The 21,271-nt window shown below is 55.9% G+C and overlaps 1 protein-coding gene across 2 annotated transcripts; it reads left to right on the forward strand.

Annotated features, from left to right (window-relative positions):
• The first annotated feature begins 1,987 nt into the window (after positions 1–1,987).
• On the forward strand, positions 1,988–19,441 carry TRIM35 (tripartite motif containing 35). Of its 2 annotated transcripts, XM_073335552.2 has the most exons (7): positions 1,991–2,187; positions 2,567–2,993; positions 5,932–6,027; positions 8,988–9,218; positions 11,806–11,828; positions 12,722–12,843; positions 18,603–19,441. In XM_073335552.2, the coding sequence occupies exons 1-7, from the start codon at positions 2,090–2,092 to the stop codon at positions 19,166–19,168; spliced, it is 1,563 nt and encodes a 520-aa protein (XP_073191653.1). In that variant the 5' UTR covers positions 1,991–2,089; the 3' UTR covers positions 19,169–19,441. The 2 variants fall into 2 exon arrangements, with proteins under 2 accessions (XP_073191654.1, XP_073191653.1); XM_073335553.2 differs by lacking the exon at positions 5,932–6,027 and having other exon boundaries at positions 1,988–2,187.
• The last annotated feature ends 1,830 nt before the right edge of the window (positions 19,442–21,271 follow it).

Raw genomic sequence — 21,271 nt, forward strand, 5'->3', positions numbered from 1 at the left:
CACATCCTCCCATTCCAAACTAGTCACATTGAAATAAGGTGCTATTGGGCTGTTAGGCACTATCAGGACAGGATTGTATTCCTGTCACCTCCAGAGAAAGGGAAGTGCCTAGAAAATGTAAAAGGAAACTTAGTTTGATAGCATCCTGTCTGGCAAGAACTCACTTATCAATAGCTGGGATGTGAAATCCTCACTTCTGTATTGTCTTGTCATTATAGTTCCCACTTTGCTATTGTTTGTCTGTATAATCTCTGTCTGGTTCTGTGATTGTTCCTGTCTGCTGTATAATTAATTTTGCTGGGTGTAAACTAATTAAGGTGGTGGGATATAATTGGTTACATAATCATGTTACAATATGTTAGGATTGGTTAGTTAAATTTCAGGAAAATGATTGGTTAAGGTATAGCTAAGCAGAACTCAAGTTTTACTATATAATCTGTAGTCAATGAGGAAGTGAGTGGGTGTGTGGGTGGGGGAGATGGGAACAGGGAATGGGGGTGCGGAAATTGAAATCATGTTTTGCTAAAGGGGGAAATGGGACAGGGGAATGGGGGTAAGGAAATTGGAATAATGTTTGGCTAAGGGCAGGAATGGGAACAGGGACACAGGTGTAAGGCTCTGTGGTGTCAGAGCTGGGAAGGAGGATACTAAGGAAGGAAACTGGAATCATGCTTGCTGGAAGTTCACCCCAATAAACATCGAATTGTTTGCACCTTTGGACTTCGGGTATTGCTGCTCTCTGGTCATGCGAGAAGGACCAGGGAAGTAAGTGGGTGAAGGAATAAGCCCCCTAACACATGTGAGCACATGAGACTCTCCACTTTCATTTAAAAAATAGTAAACGTCTAGCCCTTCCTGCTTGAAAATGTGACACCCCTAAAGCAGGGGTGGGCAAACTATGGCCCGAGGGCCACATCCGGCCCTTCAAATGTTTTAATTCAGCCCTCAAGCTCCTGCTGGCTCCCAGAAGCAGAGGCATGTCCCCGCTCCGGCTCCTACACGTAGGAGCATCCAGGGGGCTCCACAAGTTGCCCCTGCAGCTCCCATTGGCCGGGAACTGAGTCCAATGGGAGCTGCACGGGCAGCATGCAAGGCTGCCTGGCCATGCCTCCGCGTAGGAGCCGGAGGGGGGACATGCTGCTGCCGCCTCTGGGAGCTGCTTGAGGTAAGCTCTGCCCAGAGCCTGGACCCCTTACCCCCCCCTCCCACCCTCTGAACCCCTCGGTCCCCGCCCAGAGCACCCTCCTGCACCCCCAACCCCTCATCCCCAGCCCCCACCCTCTCCACACACTCCAACCCACTGCCCCAGCCCCCTCCTACATTCTGAACTCCTCATTTCTGGCCCCACCCCAGAGCCCACACCCCCAGCTGGAGCCCTCACCCCGACCCCCAATTTCATGAGCATTCATGGCCCGCCGTACAATTTCCATACCCCGCCGTGGCCTTCGGGCCAAAAGGCTAGCATCACCGTTGGCTCTCATGCAGCTGGGTGGGCTCTGTGTGAGCCTCAGACCCGCGCCCTGCGTCCAGGATGGTAGCCAAGCCTCGGCACCACCCAGGCCCCCTTGCACCAGCCCCTGTAGCATGGGTTTAGGTAGGTAACAAACAAAGGGCTGGACAATCATTAATTTACGGCACTAATAAACCCAACCCCGGCCCCTCTCAAGGCCAGGGCAGCGGGCAATAGACACAGGCCCAGGGCCAGCTGGATCAGAGGGCGACAAGACCCGTGGGGTCTCCCTGGGGATCTGTGCCAAGGGGTCTCCGCCGGGGGGGCTCGCACAGCTGCTGCAAAGCGAAGCCCGTTTCCCAATTCTGGTCAATCTCCTTGTTCAGGGTTGGAAGAAAGCGACTCTTCTGTCCGTCCCCCGCCCCCTTCCGAGCCACAGCCCGTCCCGGCGGGGGAGACTCGCCCCTCCCGGGCCGCACCCCGCACCCCGCACCCCGGCGTGGGCTGCCGGAGCCGCTCCCTAGCCCCGCAGGGGCCGGCCGGGGGTGGAGCCCGGCTCCAGCCCGCCGAGCCCAGGGACATAAAAGGAAAGACCCGGCTGCGGCAGCTCCTCTCTCCCGGGGCCCGATCGCCCCAGCGATGCCCGGAGACTCCCGCCGGCAGCGCCGAGCCCGGGGCGGCTGCAAACGGTGCCTCCCGGCCCGGGGCCCCGCCGCCGCCGCCGGCTCCGAGCCCAGGTAAAACCCAGCAGCAGCAGCCGGGACGGGCGCCTGCGATGCGGCGGCTGGGGGGCGTTACGCGGCGGCGGGTCTTCCCGGGGCCCCCCCGGCTGGCAGGAGGGAGCGAGCCCGGGGCGGAGACAGCCCGCTCCCCTCCGTGCACCCACCCCGCGGCGGGAGCAAGAGGCCCCTTCCCGGCCGCGCCCACCACCGCGGCGCTGCGGCGGCGGCTCCCCCCACTGGCCTGACGCCGCGTCACCCCGCCCCGCCGGCTGGGGCTGCTCCCGGCTTCCTCCCGCCCTGAGTCAGCGGCCGGGATCGCAGCAGCGGCGGGTTTTTCCCAGTCGGGGTGTTTCTCCCTCTGCGCCGGTTTGACTCCCTTTTCCGCCCCCTGCAGGGCCATGGACACCGGCGCGGCTTCGGCCGCCTCCCCGCCCAGCTTCAAAGAGGAGCTGCTCTGCCCCATCTGCTACGACCCCTTCCGAGAGGCCGTGACCCTGGGCTGCGGCCACAACTTCTGCCGGGCCTGCGTGAGCCGCTCCTGGGAGCACCAGCCCCGCCACGCCTGCCCCGTGTGCAAGGAGCTGTCCGCCCTGGGCGACCTGCGGGTCAACCACACGCTCAACAACCTGGTGGAGATGCTCCTGCGGGAGGAGAGCCGGCGGGGCGCCCCGGGGGGCCCTGCCCTGTGCGCCCTGCACGGCCAGGAGGCCAAGCTCTTCTGCCAGGAGGACAAGGAGCTGGTGTGCGCCTTGTGCCAGGGCGCCAAGCAGCACGCGGGCCACAGGGTGCGGCCGGTGGCGGAGATGGCCAAGGACTACAGGGTGAGTGGCCCCGGGGCGGGACGTGCCCTCAGCGAGCCGGGGGCCCGGCCGGGCAAGGGAGACACGTGCGAGGGCGGTGGCGGGGAGGGTGCGCGCATGGGGACGCGTGCCGGGCGGCGTGGACCCCCGGGCGTGCACGACGACCCTGTGCTGGCATGAGGACCCGAGATTTGCCCTCGGTGGGTACCCCGTGGCGTGGGGGCACACCCGTGGCATGTGCCCAGTTGTGCGTTGGATACAGGGACGTGCATGGCTGGGATACGGGGGTGCGCCCAGTGGCATGTCCACGCTGGGAGTGGACTGCGCCTTGGATCGCCCGGAGGGAGGGGAATTTTGCTGCGGGGAGGTGGGCCTCAGATGGGGGGGGTACGCAGAGCTTTCCCCCCTTGCAGAATGACATGTATGTGCAGCCGCTCCTGACATGCGAACTGCCTGAGGCCCTGGGACTGGGATTTTGATGGCGCTCCCCTTAGGAAATAGCAGGAAGTAGGTGCGGCTGTAAGCAGGAAGCCAGCTGTAGGGTGACTGTGTGTTGCGGGGGTCCTGAGTGAAAGGCACCAGGCCTCTGCTCTTCCTCTGACTGCTTCCAAGGTACCCTGGCTGTAAGGGTGCTGCTTCGCTGCTCTGCCAGCTCCTCTCCTCTCCGCATGGCCCAGTTGCTGGGGTGTGTTAAGAAAGCTGGTGTGCCATGTGCTCGCCCGCCCAGTGCCCACAGGCAGGACACCCAGGGCTGTCGCTTGCCCTGTTAGCAGCATGGCAGGCGCTGGAGAGAGCTCTGGGCCGGCCCCCACTCTCCCCAGCCTGGAGACAGTTCGTGACCTTGGACGGGGAATGGCCCCTTCTCCAGCAATGATCCTGCCACGGCCCCAGGCCTGGAGAGCGGGATCCACCACGGGGCAAGGGGCAAGGGCAGTGACGTTTGCTTAGCACTGGTACGGGGGGAGGACGAGAGACGGTGGCAGAGCAGCGATGCTCTGGGGCCTCTCCCCACTCACGAGCCAGGGAGCAGAGAGCAGGGCCGATCTCCAGGCGGCAGTTTTGCTCTTCCAGCCGGAAAAGGGAAATTGGAGCTGCTGTCGTCACTGGCCGAGTGAGTCACCCGGGAGGGGGCCGCGCCTTAATTCAAACGCTGCAGCAGCCCTTGGAGCAGGCTCTGAAATCTGTTTATAACTCCCACTGACAGTGCACAGGGAGGGTAGTATGGCCTAGTGGTTGAGACGCAGCCCAGGCAGTCAGGCCTCCTGCGCTCTCATCCCAGCCGTGCTGTGAGCGGGCATGAGTCACTGACCCTCTTGCTGGACGCTTCCTGTCTGTAAAACGGGGAGAATCAGCATGGGGAACATGGGGATTGCCAGACAGGATCAGGCCCAGGGCTCCTCTAGCCCAGGGTCCTGTCTTGGACGGTGGCCAGGACCAGATGCTTTGGAGGAAGGTGCAGAAAACCCTGCAAGAGGCATTCACTGGCTCACCTGCCCCCGGGGCAGTGCCTTGGGGGTTGTCTTCTAAACTCTCCTGCTTCAGTGTAGATTCCTGAGTGTTGTGAGGCTAGATTGATGTTTGTTAGGTGCTTGGAGGTCCCCAGAGGGAAAGGGCTAGCGAAATGCAACTCGTTGTTATTATTAATGAGCTAGCCGGGAGACAGGACCCCCCCACCACCTCTCTCCCCCCCACGAAGGTGCTCAGGGCTGTGGCAGGGAGAGATGCCTTTCCCTGCCGGCCCCAACCCAGCCCCGAGGAGAGGTGCCTCTTCACCCCAGCCCAAGTGCTGCTGGGGGGGAGAGACCTGGGGGGGAGTCCTTTCTCCCTGCTGTAGCCCTGGGGTAGCCTGCACCCCAAACCCCTCATCCCTAGCCCCATCCTAGAGCCTTCGCCCCCAGCCCTGAGCCCCTCATCCTTGGCCCTACCCCAGAGCCCGCACCCCCAGACGGAGTCCTCACCCCCCCTGCACCCCAACCCTCTGACCCAGCCCTGAGCCCCACCACACGCCGATCCCCTCAGCCCCACCCCTGCCACATGTCACCCATCAGCTCCATATTGGTGCACATGACAAAATCCATTCCGCACATGGATGGGAAAAACAAGAGGGAACACTCTTAATGAGCTGGTGTGATTTCACATGGGGTGGGGGGAGCGAGAGAGAGTGTGTGTGTGTATATGTCTTTATACACACACACACATGTATATGTATAAAAATAAAAGGGGTCCCTGACAAAGGGCTGCCATTGAGGAATAGGGTGACCAGATCACAACAGTGAAATATCGGGGAGGGACACTCCCAGGCTCTGCCCCAGGTCCTGCCCCCTCCCCGCTCGGCCCCTACCCTGCGCCCTTCCTCATCCTCCGGCCCGCCGCTGGCTTGCTGTGTCCTCAGTTCCCCACCCACCGCTGGCCTCTTCACCCCCCCTCACCTGCCAGTCACCTTTTCACCCTGCCCGCTGCTTGCTCGCCCGCCCGCCTTTTCACCCTGCCACTCGCCTCTTCACATGCCACTTGCCCCTATGGCACCGACTTCCCCTCTGCCAGGTGGGTGCTTGCCCGCCCCCTTCCCCCAAGTCCCCGCCCCGGCCCCGCCGCCTTCCCATTCCTCCCCCTCCCTTCTGGAAAGTCCAAAGTGCCTCCAAATAGCTGTTAGGTGGCGGGAAGCACTGGGAGGAGCAGGGACGCGGTGCGCTGGAGAGAGGGGGGAAGAATAAGGTGAGGACGGAGGAGCTTGGCTGCATTTTCCCCCTGTGGGTGCTCCAGCCCTGGAGCACCCACGGAGTCGGTGCCTCCTTCCCGCTCTCCTCCTTACCTGAATATCAGGACAAATGGCGTCCTGATCGTCCATCGATCGGGATGCGGGACAAAGGGTTAAATATCGGGACAGTCCCGATTTTATTGGCACATCTGGTCACCCTATCGAGGAACGTGTTCTATAAGGAACATCTCCTTCCTGCAGGCCAAATGGAGGAACATGGAGAACTCCCTGCGGGACAAGGTGAGGGATTTCGGGACAGTCCGGCGGTCGTATGAGTCCATCTCCAAGCACAACCAGGTAAACCACCAGGTTGAAGTGGGTTGGTAGATTACACCATCCCTAACCGGACAGCTGGGGAGATAGTCATAGGTTTTTTTCATAGATACTAAGGTCAGAAGGGACCATTATGATCATCTAGTCCAACATCCTGCACACTGCAGGCCACAGAATCTCACCCACCCACTCATGCGTTTAAACCTCTCACCTATGTCTGAGCTATTGAAGTCCTCAAATCGTGGTTTAAAGACTTCAAGGAGCAGAGAATCCTCCAGCAAGTGACCCGTGCCCCATGCTACAGAGGAAGGCGAAAAACCTCAGGGCCTCTTCCAGTCTGCCCAGGAGGAAAATTCCTTCCTGACCCCAAATATGGCGATCAGCTGAACCCTTAGCATATGGGCAAGAGTCACCAGCCAGATACTACAGAAAATTCTTTCCTGGGTAACTCAGATCCCACCCCATCTAACATCCCATCACAGGCCATTAGGCCTATTTACCATGAATATTTAAAGATCAATTAATTACCAAAATCATAGAAAGAAAAGGAGGACTTGTGGCACCTTAGAGACTAACCAATTTATTTGAGCATAGGCTTTCGTGAGCTACAGCTCACTTCATCGGATGCATTCATTCATTCATTATTTTTTTCCCCACCACTGAATACATCCGATGAAGTGAGCTGTAGCTCATGAAAGCTCATGCTCAAATAAATTGGTTAGTCTCTAAGGTGCCATAAGTCCTCCTTTTCTTTCTGCGATTACAGACTAACACGGCTGCTACTCTGAAACCTACCAAAATCATGTTATTCCATCATACCATCTCCTCCATAAACTTATGGAGTTTAATCTTAAAGCCAAGAGATTAGTCCTACAGGAGCTGCAAGGGGGAGGGGGTCTTAGCTGATTGCAAAGGGGGGCGGGGGTTTAGCCGATAGCAAACCTGCAGCTGGCCTTATTGTTTGTGGGGCCCAACCCACAGGGAATTGGCTGCTGAGTCTTTCTCTCTGCTACCGGGGGGGCTGAGTTGAGCCATGAGTTACTGAGTTGGTGTCACAGCCCAGGGCCCCCTATTCTCCCTGTGTGACCAGTGCCGGAGGCTGGGCCTTGTTTGAAAACTTCTCTCAATGGCACCTTCTGTCCCACAGGATCCAAAGGCCTTTTGCAAACCGTACCTAGTGGATCACACTCCCATGGCAGAAATGCAGCCACCTCTGGGGTGGAACGCTGCCCCTATCCGTGCCAGCAATCCCACGTAACGGCAGGAGTGTTGTGGGGAGACAGGCTGCGGTCGCAGGAGGGAGAATCCGCCCCTGTTGGTTGTGTGCCTAGGGGTCAGGACTGGGGATTGGGAGGGTGGGGGCTGGAGTAACGTGGGGTGCACCGCACATGTACCTTTCTACACCTGCCGCAGCCCAGCAAGCAGCTGGGAGCCCTGGGCTTTGCCCTTCTTAGTCTCTTCGCGACAAGCACGGGCAAGTCCGCAGAGATCTTTGGGAACGTACCAGAGGCCCCTGGTGAAGATGCCTGAAACCCCCCCAATGGACAGTGTAGGGAGGCGGAGAGATTCCCAAAGGCACAAACGGGAGCCGGGCACCTGCTTCCCATTCCTTTGCAATGGCAGAGAGGCCTCCAGCTGTCCGCTGTGCCTTGGAGAACCGCCTGCTTGTGGGATGCCCCGGGCTGGGGAGGGCTCGCCCTGGCCTTGTCCTCTGAGGGTCCTGGGCAGTGGGAGGCCTGTGGACCAGGTTTGGTGACCTGGGGAGAAAAAAGCAAACTCTCCTGGGGGTGACATCGGCAAGGCGAGAGCAGTTGTTGCTGTGAGAGCTCTGGGGGAGCTGAGGTGAGTGGGGAGTGTATGGGGGGGGTTGCGGGGCACTCAGTCCATGTGGCTCATCATTCTCCAGCACGCTTAAGCCCTGGGAACGGTGATTGGCCGGGTGGCCACAGGTGTGGCTGGTTTAACTATTGCAAGCCCAGCGGAGGTCTGTGGCTTCCCCTACCCCAGAGCCCACCTTGACTCTGAAATGGACTGAGCGGTCACGGAGGCTGCTTTCCGACAGGAGGCTGTCACTGGGTGGGAAATGCTGGCCGGTCTCTAGAGCTCCGGCCCACTGCTGGGAAACCCAAGGGCCAATGGCTCTTCCGGGTGATGGCAGCCGGTGGGCTTCTGCTGGTGTCCAAAGGAATAAGCTATAATGTGGCAGTCCTCCGAGGGATTCCCTGTGGGAGCGAAGGCATGCCCAGGGGACTGGGGGTCGGGGAGTGGGGCTCAGGATCTGGGTTCAGCTGCTGGCTCTGTCAGACTCTGTGGGACTTCAGGCAAGTCATTTCACCACTTCTGCGTCCATTCCCCATCAGCCCAATGGGGCTCCTGCCCTGTGCCCTGTTTAGCAGAGCTGGTCAAAAATCCTTCTTCTCTCTCCCCACTCCCATCCCCCCCCAGAAAAAACATCAATTTTTGGATGGAAAAAGATACATTTTCATTTTGAATTGAAACGTTTTGATTTGGGCTTTGAACTCCCTTCCCCCTGTTTGGGTTTTCAGCTCTCCCCCTCCCTTTTCAATTTTTCCAGGGGGCCCGAAACCCAAAGTGTTTTCCACCTGGGAAACACAAAACTCTCATTTTTTGCTTTCATTTTTTTTTTGTGTTGAAAAATCAAAAGATTCTTCAGCCTCGGACGGTTTGAGTACCACCAAGATTTGGACAGAACGGACTCTTTCTAATGAAAAAGTCATTAGGAAAACTCTGGTCAGTCTTTTTCGATTGTAAACTCCTTGGGGCAGGGGCCCTCCAGCTACATGTTTGTGCAGCATCCTAGCTAGGTGCCAGTGCCATACAAATAACATTCTTCCCTTCCTGCCCTAGAGTGGGGGCCTGCTGACCTGAGGGCGGCTGTTGGGTGCAGCGACCCCGTGGGGGTGGAAAGGGCCGGGTCTAAGTCAGGTCGCTGCTATGGTCCTGCTCTTCCTCCCGCCGGGCAGGTGGAGGTCGCCAGGCTGGAGGATCAGATCAGGAAGGAGTTTGAGAAGCTGCACGAGTTCCTGCGGGGCGAGGAGAAGGCCCTGCTATCAGAGCTGCACGAGGAGGCCCGGCACAAGCGGGGCCTGATCGAGGGCAAGATCAAGAAGCTGTCAGAGGACAGCGATGCTCTGCTGCACGAGGTCAACCAGCTGCAGGCTGACCTGACGGAGGACGACGTCTCCTTCCTCAGGGTAATGCCACCCTCCTGCCCTCCTCCCTATGCCTGCAGTGCTCACCTTGGGGGCCCCCCCGAGTCATATGGGGGAGTTGCGGGGAGGGGGAGTGGTCAAAGTACATCCTAGCTCCGCCCACTGTCAAAGCTCCACCAGGTTTCTGCTCAAATGATCTGCAGTACAGTTGTTAACACATGGTCGTCGTTAGTCTTCGGCTATAGCCAGTGCAGCCGCCTGCCTCTCCTGGGACCAAATAACCACTGGTTTCCAGAGCCGCTGGGGGCCTCTGTGTGGGAGCCTTTACCCCCCTGAGAAATAACAGAGAGGATCTAGAGACCAAGGCAGGACCTAAACTGCAATTTGACTGGAAACAATAATCTGAAATGGTGCTTAACAGGGTGGGGGCAGGGCATGAGACCCAGCCAGGGGTGAAAGTAAGTCGAGTGACTTACCGGTACGCTGGGGCCAGCTTTGGCCCCCCGGAAGGGGCGGGGCCTAGGGCAGAAGGGGATCAGAGCCAGCCCCAGCCCACCCTGTAAGGTAAGTGCCCCCCTCCTTCCCCCCTCCCCCACCAGGGTAGCGGCAGCAGCCGGGGCTCCGGGGGCTATTTAAAGGGCCTGGGGCTCCCCTGCTTCTACTGCCCCCATCCTTTAATTAGCTGCCGGAGCTCTGGGGAAGCGGCAGGTCTCCAGCGGCTATTTAAAGGACCGGGGCGGCAGAGGCAGCTGGAGCCCTGGCCCTTTAAATAGCCCCCGGAGCCCCTGCTACCCCAGGGCTCTGGGGGCTATTTAAAGGACCTGCGGCTCCCCTACTTCTACCGCCCCGGCTCTTTAAACAGCCCCCGGAACCCTGGGGTAGCGGCGGTGGGGCTCCGGCAGCTATTTAAAGGGCCGGGACGGTAGAAGCAGGGGAGCCCTGGGCCCTTTAAATAGCTGCCGGAGCCCCACCGTCGCTACCCCAGGGCTCCAGCAGTGGGACTCTGGAGGCAATTTAAAGGGCCTGGGGCTCCAGCCATTGCTGGGAGCCCCAGGCTCTTTAAATTGCCCCCTGGGGACAGGGCCGCCCAGAGTGGGGAGCAAATGGGGCAGTTTGCCCCGGGCCCCGCAGGGGCCCCCACGGGAGTTTTCGGCTGTACACCCGGAGTGAAGGACCCGCCACCGCTCCTTCCGCTCCAGGTCTTCGGCGGCAATTCGGCGGCGGGGGTCCTTCCACTCCATGTCTTCAGCGAAGTGCTCCGAAGACCCGGAGCAGAAGGACCCCTGCCGCCGAAGACCCCAGGCCCCCTGAATCCTCTGGGCGGCCCTGCCTGGGGAAGCCGGGCTGCCCCGATACGGTGCACCGGCTCTTGCTGGTATGCTGTACCGGGGCCTACCAGCTTACTTTCACCTCTGGACCTAGCTCTGATGTGAAGTGGCAGCGAAAAACGACTGTTGCAATTTTGGGTAAGGAGTGGTGGGTCCTCTCCATATGGCTCTTTGTAGCTGGCATCCGTTCCGAGAACCGCCCCACCAAGGATGTTGGTGCATCGGAGAGGGTTTGGACGCATGATGCCCAGAGCCACAAAGGATCAAGGGCTGGGGGGGTGGGCGTGGCTTGCAGCGAGCGAGAGGGTTCCCAGGGCTAGATACATGCAGCTCAGCTGAGGGGCATAAAAACTCTGAGCTAGGTGGAGCTTCCCTGATTGACACCAGCTGAGGCTCTGTCCCTGTATTTGAAGGGTGTAATCGCTTGGGATGAAAGCAAACCCCTTAGGGCGGGTCTGCACTAGAAAATGAGGTCGACCCAGCTTCGTCGCTCGGAGTGAGAAAAATCCACCGCCCGAGTGACGTAGGTAAGCCAGCCTGAGTCCTGTGTAGCCAGCGCTGAGCTGACGGAAGAATTCTTCCATTGACCTAGCTACCGCCTCTGGGAGGTGGATTACCTACGTCAGTGGGAGAACCCCAGAGTGTCTACACTGAAGCTGCAGCTGCGCTGCTGTAGTGTTTCAAGTGTAGACGAGCCTTTAGTGTGCTACAGAAGGGCCTGGGATGGGAGGGAATAACTAGAAGGGAATGGGATGCAAGCGGGAAAGGAGACCTTGCCTGTCTCCTGCCTGTGTTGTGAGTCGGCACCTCTTCCGGGCTGTTTGGGCGAAACAATCACGTTTTCAATGTAAATTCTCTGTGAAACCTGCTCAGAAGCATGTGGTTTTGTTGTGGGGGTTTTGCACTTTGGGTTGCCCCAGTCCTGGGCAGGAGAATAGCAACCCCCTCTCCCCCACCGCCATCCCCAGACTGTGCAGTCAGATGCTCCAGTGCATAAGAGCCTGGTCTCCAGGGCACGTTTCTGCCCACCGTTGTCAGTTCTGCCCACCATCGTTGGGGTGGGGAGGGATAGCTCAGTGGTTTGAGCATTGGCCTGCTAAACCCAGGGTTGTGAGTTCAATCCTTGAGGGGGTCATTTAGAGATCTGGGGCAAAAATTGGTGGATTGGTCCTGCTTTGAGCAGGGGGTTGGACTAGATGACCTCCTGAGGTCCCTTCCAACCCTGGTATTCTAGGATTCCTCTGATCGTTACAAAAGCGCCTCGTGCAGGTTTAACGTGCGACGTCTCTCTCCTCTTTCAGAAACACAAGAACCGCAAGCGCAGGTAGGTTCCTGAGCATTTGAAATCCCGAATGTGCAGCTGGGGTTTATTGGATCAAACCTGGCCCTCGTACGCCAATTCTCACGGCGTTGCCAATCCCGAGTGAAACGGCTTTGTCCGTGACACAGACCCCACATCGAAACCTTCCCGCGGGGGACATTAAAACACTGCGGGATACATGTGGCCGCTGCTGCAAATAGGTAGAGGTGGTACTTTCGGAGAGATCCTTGTTTTCGAGGGTGCAGAGTACCAGCAATTCCTGCCAGTGCCAAGCACCTCTGACAAGGCAGCTCACGGTCCTGTGGGTCCCGGAGCAATTTACAAGTTGCACGTGGTAAAGATGAGCTTGAGGTGCGAAATCTGGGTTGAAACCATTCTAATCCCACCCTCCCAAGCTCCACCTTGGGCCCTGAAGGGCTGGTCCAGGGCTAATCTCCAGTACCCGAGGCAGGAATTGCAGCTGTGCTCCCTCCCTCCCCTGGGAATGACCCTAGGCTGCCGTTCAGGCCTGGAAATGAAGGGTCCCATCTCCAAATGAATGAAGGGCAGTTGCAGACAGGTTGTAACTACCCAAGCTGGAATCTAGCCAGGGAAAGTGCTCTGGAATCACTGAGGATTTGGTTTCAAAGCCCCGTTTGAAAGACACCCCCTCCCTCAGCCCAGTGCCCCCTATTCTCATGCTGGGCTGACCCAGAGAATGGAGTGCTGTCCTGACTCAGCAGTGCCTTGGAGATCTCCATCCCTGGCCCGGCCTCAGTGGTGGGGCATTGGACTGTAACCGTCACCTGCAGGCAGTACAGAATGCCCTCCCCGACTTAAGCGATCCTTTGCATTAACCCCCTAGAACATGGCCTCTCCCAACCGGTTCCGTGTAACCTTCTCCCGCATGTCCCCAGAATTGCCTGCACGGCAGAGGAGCCAGAAGCCATCCCACCAGGGATGCTGGTTGATGTCCCCAAGTTCCTGGGGTCCCTGCAGTACGACGTGTGGAAGAAGATGCTGGACATCATTACAGTGGGTAAGGCGCTGAGGACACTGGGCAGTGAGTGAGGCGGGCAGGTGGTGGCCAATGCACCGGGTAACTTAGAGCCACAGGGCTGCTCAGACTTCAGGGCTGGGAGCACCATGGAGCTTTGCATGCCTTCAAAGGTACTCGGGCTGGGCCACGTGGAGGCTAACAGCCTACTACTGCTGATGGACTTACTCGTTTAGCTCAGGTGCTAGAGGCCTGTGGCGTTGAAGGCTGTGGGTTCAAACCCTGCTGACGACCTGGTTGTGGGGTTGTTACACTGGCACATGTAAGCCAGGCTGGTTTGTGTCTTATGATGCAGGAGCTAAGAGCCTGACCAAACCTGCTGGCTGGGAGCTATAACCAATTCCTCCTCTGTCCCCGATCTGCAGAGAATAACGCACCCTGAACAGTGGGTTACATGTAGAAGCCACAGATGCTGCATAAACAGACTCCAGATGCTGCTAAACTGAATTGTAAACTGGTGGAGAGGAAAGCTTCAACTCTCCCCTCTAACGTTTGAGCTAGAGGGGCAGCCCCGTCTGCAGACTTACACACACGCAGATCCCCATTGTATCCGCTAGAGGGGCAGCCCCGTCTGCAGACTTACACACACGCAGATCCCCATTGTATCCGCTAGAGGGGCAGCCCCGTCTGCAGACTTACACACACGCAGATCCCCATTGTATCCGCTAGAGGGGCAGCCCCGTCTGCAGACTTACACACACGCAGATCCCCATTGTATCTGCTAGAGGGCAGTGGGACGCACACAAGCACCTAAGAATGACAATACTGGATCAGACCAAGGGTCTCTCTAGCCCAGGATCCTGTCTGCCGACAGTGGCTGGTGCCAGGTGCTTCACAGGGAAGGAAGAGAACAATTACCTAGTGATCCATCCCCTCTTGGCTAGTCCCAGTTTCTGGCAGTTAGAGGCTTAGGACACCCAGAGCATGGCTTTGTGCCCCTGACCATCATGGCTAATAGCCACTGACGGACCAATCCTCCATGGGAACTTTAGTTCTTTTTTGAACCCAGTTATATTTTTGGCCTTCACAACATCCCCTGGCAAGGAGTTCACAGGTTGACCATGCGTTGTGTGAAGAAATACTTCCTCTGTTTCTTTTAAACCTGCTGCCTCTTAATTTCGTTGCGGGACCCCTGGTTCTTGTGTGTTATGAGAAAGGAGTAAATAACACTTCCTAATTCACTTTCTCTGCACCAGTCATGATTTTATAGACCTCTCTCATATCCCTCCTTATTCGTCTCTTTTTCTAAGCTGAACAGTCCCAGTCTTTATAATCTCCTTATTTGTTGCCCTTTTCTGTACTTTTTCCAATTCTAATATATCTTTTTTTGAGATGGGGCAACCAGATCTGCACGCAGTATTCAAGGGGTAGGCATACTGTGGCTTTACGTAGGGGCAGCATGATATTATGAGTCGTCTTATCTGCCCCTTTCCGAATGGTTCCTAACATTCTGTTCGCCTTTTTGATGGCTGCTGAGTATTGAGAGGATGTTTTCAGAGAACTCTCCACAATGACTCCAAGCTCTTTCTTGAATGGTAACAGCTCATTTACACTCCATCAGTTTGTGTGTATAGTTGGGATTGTTTTCCAATGGGCATTACTTTGCTTTTATCCACACTGCATTTCATCTGCTCTTTTGTTGCCCAGTCACTCAGTTTAGTGAGATCCCTTTGTAAACTTCGCAGTCAGCATTGGACTCAACTTCTATCCTGAGTAGTTTTGTATCATCTGGAAACTTTGCCATCTCACTGTTTACCCCTTTTTCCAGATTGTTTATGAATATGTTGAACAGCAGTGGTCCCAGTACAGATCCTAGGGGGAATCTACTATTTCCCTCTCTCCTGTCAAAACTGACTGTTTATTCCTCCCGTGTGTGCCTTATCTTTTAACCAGCTACTGATCCATGAGAGAATCTTCCCTCTTATCCCATGACTGCTTGGTTTGCGAAGAGCCTTTGGTGAGGGACCTTGTCAAAGGCTTTCTGAAAGTCCAAGTACACTATATCCACTGGATCCCCCTTGTCCCCATGTTTATTGTTATTGACACACACAAAGAATTCTAATAGATTGCTGAGGCATGATTTCCCTTTACAAAAGCAGTGTTGACTCTTCCCCCCCAAAAATCGTGTTCATCCATGTGTCAGCATGACCTACTCTATTCTTTAGTCCAGTACCAGGCAAATTGGCTGAAACTAAAGTTAGTGATCACTGGCCTGTAATTGCCAGGATCACCTCTGGAGCCTTTTTAAAAAATTGGCATTACATTAGCTACCCTCCAGTTATCGAACACAGACTGATTTAAGTGGTAGGTTAAATACCACAGTTAGTAGTTCTTCAGTTTCATATCTGAGTTAATTCAGAACTCTTGGGTGACTACCGTCTGGTCCTGGTGACTTATTACTGTCAAAGTTTGACTCAGACTCACAATTTATCAGACCACTCTGTTTTATTAGCAAAGCTGCTCTGCTAATACATTTAGAAGTGAGCCCCCCGAGTGGGGCTTGTGTCTTTTAATTTATACAGTTTTTTGGAGAACAAGTTACAGAGAAGTTACAGACAAAAGAAGAAAAAGATTTTAGTCACCACCCTTCGAGATCCCTGAGACCAGTCACGTATCTTCAATTACCTGCCACCCTTAACAATCTCCTTTAACAGCTTCCAGTTAACTTAACTAATTGCCCTTCACACCTTCCATTCTGATGCTCGCTTCTTAGACGTGCTGGCTCTATCTTAATTGCTTCTCCATTCAAAAGCTAACTGTCCCTACACGTGCTCCCTCAGATACTTTGTAACATGTTTTGGCATGCCCTCTCATATACAATGTATCCAGCATGTCCCCCTGGGACAGTTCCTCAGGTCTGTCACCTAAAAAGAACGGCCTGGGTGTGGGAATGTCCCTCACGTCCTCTGCAGTGAAGACCAATGCAAAGAATTCATTTAGCTTCTCTGCAATGGTCTTGTCGTCTTTGAGTGCTCCTTTAGCATTTCAGTCGTCCAGTGGCCCCACTGGTGGTTTGGCAGTTTCCTGCTTCTGATGTACTTAACTTTTTGGTTTTGTTGCTGTTTAGTTTGAAGAGAACTAGCAAAAGACACATTCTTTTTTTGGCCTGTCTAATTGTACTTTTACACTTGACCTGCCAGAGTTTATGCTCCTTTCTATTTTCCTCAGTTGGGAGTTGACTTCCAATTGTTAAAGGATCCCTTTTTGCCTCTAATCTCCTTTTTTTTACTCTGTTTAGCCATGGTGGCATTTTTATTTTTTTGGGCCTCTGGTTGGTGGTGGTTGTTTTTTTGTTTTTTTTTTGCAGTAACTTATAGTTTGAGCTTCTATTATGGTGGTTTAAAAAAGTTTCCCTGCAGCTTGCAGGCATTTCACTCTTGTGGCTGTGCCTTTTCATTCCTGTTTCACTCGCTTCGTCATTTTGGTGTAGTTCCCCTTTCGGAAGTTAAATGCTTCTGTGGTATTTTCAACCCCACGAGGCTGTTTAAATATAATTACATGGTAGCTGAGCCACACACTGAGAGCAACCATATTTACGTCTTGGACCAGATCCTTTGTGCCACTTAGGACTAAATCAAAAATTGCCTCTCCCCTTGTGATTGCCCAGACGAGCTGCTCCCGGAAGCAGTCGTTGACAGAGTGTAGAAATTTTATCTTTGCAGCCTGTCCTGAGGTGTCCTGTACTCAGTCCACAGGGGGATAGTTGAAATCCCCCATTATTATTGGGTTTTCTGTTGTAGCCTCTCTCATCTCCCTGAGCATTTCACAACCACCTGCGTGGGTGTCAGTAGTATATTCCTGCAGCTAGACTCTTTATTATTCAAGCATGGAACCGCTATCCATAGAGATTCTGTGGCAGTGTTTCTTTCACATGCATACAGGGCTTCGCTCTAGGCTCGCTGGGGGTGCTACATCTGAAGATGAAATGGTTACGTCAGGGGTTTCCACCAGGGGGTGCTGCCGCTCGGGGCTGAGGCGTATTGGCAGAGCTCATCTGCAGGCTTAGCGTGCAGCAGCAGGGGCTTCGCTGGGGATGTGCAGGGAGAGCCTGGGGCGGGGGGACCTTGCCCAGAACATCAAGCTCCGGTCCGTCCTCGCCTGTGGCTTTGGTGCATAAGGGGTTAACCATCCGTGGCTGGTTCTGCGCTCTGCATACACGCTGCTGTCATGATAACAAGGTGAGGAGCCTGCTAGTCACGGTGAATCTGGGCTGTGAGGGGCAAGGCCCCTGCCCTGAGTCTTCACCCCCCCACCCCCCGACTGCACACAGGACAGCGCCAGGTGCGGGATGGGGCCGTCTGGCTGATTCACGCCCTGCAGCGAGCTGGTGGCTTCGATCCATCAGTGCGGTGCAGGGCGGAGAGAGGGGAAGCTGCTCCTGTTAGCACAGTAGGATCACATTGTCTGGGCTAGGGGGAGAACAGCCGGGGCCAGCTGGAGTCGAGTCGCAGCGGGGATGGTGGCGTTGGGGGGGCTTGATAAGAACGTGTAAAAATCCCTATGGGCCAGCTTCATCCTGGATGTAACCCACTGACTCCAGGAGTCACACCGGGGTAGAGAGCCCTCTGCAGCTGGGAAGAGCACCCTGGGCTGAGGCCCCTGGGCAATGCATGTCGGGTGCCGACACCCCACGCTGTCTGGGACGTGGAGGGTGATGATCCCGGCCTAAGAAACGTTGAGCTGGGTGCAGATCCACGTTCACCCACCATCACGGCAGAACTTGAACGAGACCTCCCAGGCCCTGATCACACCGGCCACGGGCTGGAACCTTCCTGAGAGACGACCGAGGGTGATCGCAAGTCACTCTGCACGGGCGACGTTGGCATTGCTGGTAACTCTTAAGCAGCGCCGATGGCCTGCCACTGCAGGCCGAGCCGGGGGGCCTACAGGGCGGAGGGCTCAACGCTCGTCCAGTTCCTAAAAAATTACGGGTGTTCCCATGCCAAAAACAGTTAAAATAGAATTAAAGTGGACACTGTGTTGCCCTTTGAAACACTTAATAGGAAAAAACCCACTGAGCTCTGGCGGGAGGGTCTCATTTGGACAGGCCCTAGAAATCTTATCACTGACATGGGTTTAGAGCCAGAAAGAGGGAGGGAAGATGGCCTGTGGTGCTCCGGGACTTGGGGATTGTGGTCACGTTCTCAGCTCTGCGGCGGACTCCCCGCGTGGCTGGGCTGTGTCGCTTCCAGCTGTCCGGCTCAGCTGGGAGAGGGGGCTCTTGCTGCTCTGCCTCCCTAGGGTAACCTGGAGCAAGGCGCAGCGGTGCTGGGGAGATCCGCCGTGCTTTGGTGGTAGCGTTCCCTGCAGGGCGCAGGTGTGGCAAATACTTCCCCTGCCGCAATGCCTGGCTGCCCCCCAGCGGTGCCGTGCTAGGTGCTGTACAAACGCCCAGCCAGTGAGAGCCCCAGCCCCAAAGGGCTGACGGTCCTCAAGACGAGCCGGAGCCAGTGGAGAGATGGGGTTGTGCAGACAATAGGAGGTGTGTGGGGCTCAGCCAGTTGGGAGCAGCGTGACCCACATGCCACCCGGCGTTCAGCCAGGGTTGTTCTGAGGAGGGATTTGAAGGTGTGTTGGTGGGGGTTATGAGTCTGGACTGGGGCTTTCCCCAGACACAAGCAGTGGGCTGGGGGAGCGGTTGGGTGATGGAGGGTGGCAGGTGGGATGTTTGCCCTGGGCTGTGCCTGGCACCCGCATGACGGTAGCTCCAAAGGCAGCTCCTGACAAATCTCCTTTCTCAGTTCCCTTCAGCTTTGACCCCAACTCCGCCGCAGGCTGGCTCTCTGTCTCCAGCAACCTCACCAGCATCACCAACGGCAGCTACCAGCTACTGGTGGACAACCCGGAGCGCTTCTCCTCGGCCCCCTGCATCCTGGGCTCCCGGGGCTTCTCCAAGGGCTCCCACGTGTGGGAGGTGGACCTGGGCGGGCTCACGAACTGGCGCGTGGGCGTGGCCAAGGAGCGGGGCGGCTGCCGGTGGAACTTCCACCACGACGCCCGCTCGGGCTTCTGGTACATCTACCGCCTGCAGGGCGCCGACTGCGAGATGTGCCGGGCCTCCAACTCGGCCAGGTCGGAGACGGCAGTCCGGGACCTCAAGCGGATCCGGGTGGAACTGGACTGCGACGAGGGCGAGCTCTCCTTCTATGACGCCGACCAGAAGAGCCACATCTACACCTTCCATGAGCCGTTCAGTGGCGAGGTTTTCCCCTATTTCTACGTGGGCAACCCAAAGCCTGATATGCCACCCGGGTCTCTCAGGATCTGCCCTCTGCGTGTCCTGATCAAGGAGGACCTTCCACTTTAGGCTGCTATATACAACCAGTAAAGGCTCCCCCCCATTCCCATCCTCCATTCCCCCTGGCCTGCTGCTTCCAAGCGCCGTTCTACAGGGCGGCCCATCAGGATGTCCTCCTCTAATGGACCAACCCCCTCAGGCCCCTGGTTTCCTGCTTGGGCTTTCTCAAGGGAAGCTGTTACTTGTGGGTTTTTATTTTCTACTGTGTGCCTTCATAACAGATGGTGGCTCTTTTTTTTTTGTCTTTTTAATAAAGCTCTGTGGTGGCAGGACCCAGCAGTGGCCGCGGGGGCCTTGTGTTTTGGATCACAAATTCCAAGCGTCTCCCTTTGACTCTTAGTTAGGAAAGGTTCTGTTAGCTGCCAAACCCCCTCCCCCTCCTTTTTTGGGGAAAAAAAAAATCACAGCTGAGTTGGGAAAGCATTTCCTTACACCCCGCAGTCTGTGGAACTCCTGGTCACATGAGGCTGAGGCCAAGAGCTTCTCAGGATTCAAAAAAATGGGTGTGGGCTAATGAGATTGTTCTAACCCCATCTTCCCCTCCCCCCGCACATAAACCAACTACTAGAGGGCAGGGTAGCAGATACTCAAGGAACTCCCTCAGGGCAGATGGTATTCCAGAATTACCCTTGCGTAAGATTTCTTGCACCTTCCTCCTTGACTATCTAGTGTAGACCCCTGTTGAGACAAGATCCTGGACTAGCTAGACCACCAGTCCCTTGCAGTGCAATGTATAGATCCTCTTCGCTCTATCCCTTGGCTGGCATAAAACCAACACCTAGCTCTCGCACAAATAGTTTAATGAGCTTGACAGACTAAAGGGCTGTAGCTGTTTTTCCTATATGAAAATGGGGGGCGGGGGGGGACTGAAAGCCTCAGGGGATTGGTCATAACCTACGAAGCCTCTTCGTCCAAGGTAATAGGCTCAAATCCAGGCCAAGTCAATAGAGATCCCGAACAGGTCCTGTGTTCTGGCTGGGTGGCCCAGGGGAAATGAGCGAATGTTCCTGATCTCAGACTCCTGCCTGTCACAGTGGGTAGCTCAAGTAGCCAGGAGCTCTGAACTCCCCTTGTCCCTCCTGTTCACGGTGAGAATAATCCCGAAGGGAGTAGCGTCAACAGGAGTGATCAACCTTGCACTTTTTCTTCAGTGTTAATTTCTGCGTAACCTGTCATCTCCCTGGCCCCAGCTGCTCTGTGTCCTGACTGACTGGATGCCTCTACCCAGGCTGACATGAAGCCATCTAATAAAAGCATTTTTCATCGGGGGCTCTCAAAGCACTTCCAAAAGGAGCTCAGTGTCCCCTCCATTTTACAGATATGGAAGCTGAGGTACAGCTGGCTTTGACTTGCTTAGGTCACCCAGTGGCAGTGCTGGGAATAGGACGCAGGTCTCCAGAGGTTCTCCAAAAAAAGAAAAGGAGGACTTGTGGCACCTTAGAGACTAACAAATTTATTTGAGCATGAGCTTTCATGAGCTACAGCTCTGTGCTCCCCAGAGTTGTCTTCTGTGCCTGTGGGTGAGAGAGAAAGTAAAACGGCACCTAACCCACCTGGCTCTTGCAGTTGCTGTGTAGAAAGTGACTGAACCCAAAAGAGTGGGACACTCCTCAAACTGGCTCTGTTGGTCATAAGCCAAACCTGATGATGGCAGGGCTTTGGTGCTTTTTCAACCCAAAGTGCCCCAAGGAGACTCTGCCTGGATAACTGATCACTTCCCATTTTATATAAAGTGCAAAATTCAACTCCCTCTTAATTGCAGAGCTCCGGCCAGGACTTCCACAACCCGCAACGTCTCGTGTCCTGCACGACTCCGGTGTTTCATCTGAGCGTATTCGATCCTTGTGCTGTAGCAGGGAACACAGGCTGTACAAAACGCAGACCCAGATGCTTCCGGGCGCTATACAGCACGGCTAGAAGGACCCGAGACCAAGAAGAGTGGCTTTTCACCCCTTCCTGGTCGAACCTCAAAGAGTTCTGATGGACTGTTAACTTTTGGAGCCCATAGCTCTGAGTCTGACCTCACACGGGCTTTAGATTGGTGTAACCCTGTTGCTTTCAGTGGAGTTATTCCTGGTTTCCCCGCAGGGCACCTGAGATCAGAATCAGGCC

The sequence above is a fragment of the Lepidochelys kempii genome, chromosome 3 (assembly GCF_965140285.1).
Source record: "Lepidochelys kempii isolate rLepKem1 chromosome 3, rLepKem1.hap1, whole genome shotgun sequence".
NCBI classification, from domain to species: domain Eukaryota; kingdom Metazoa; phylum Chordata; order Testudines; family Cheloniidae; genus Lepidochelys; species Lepidochelys kempii.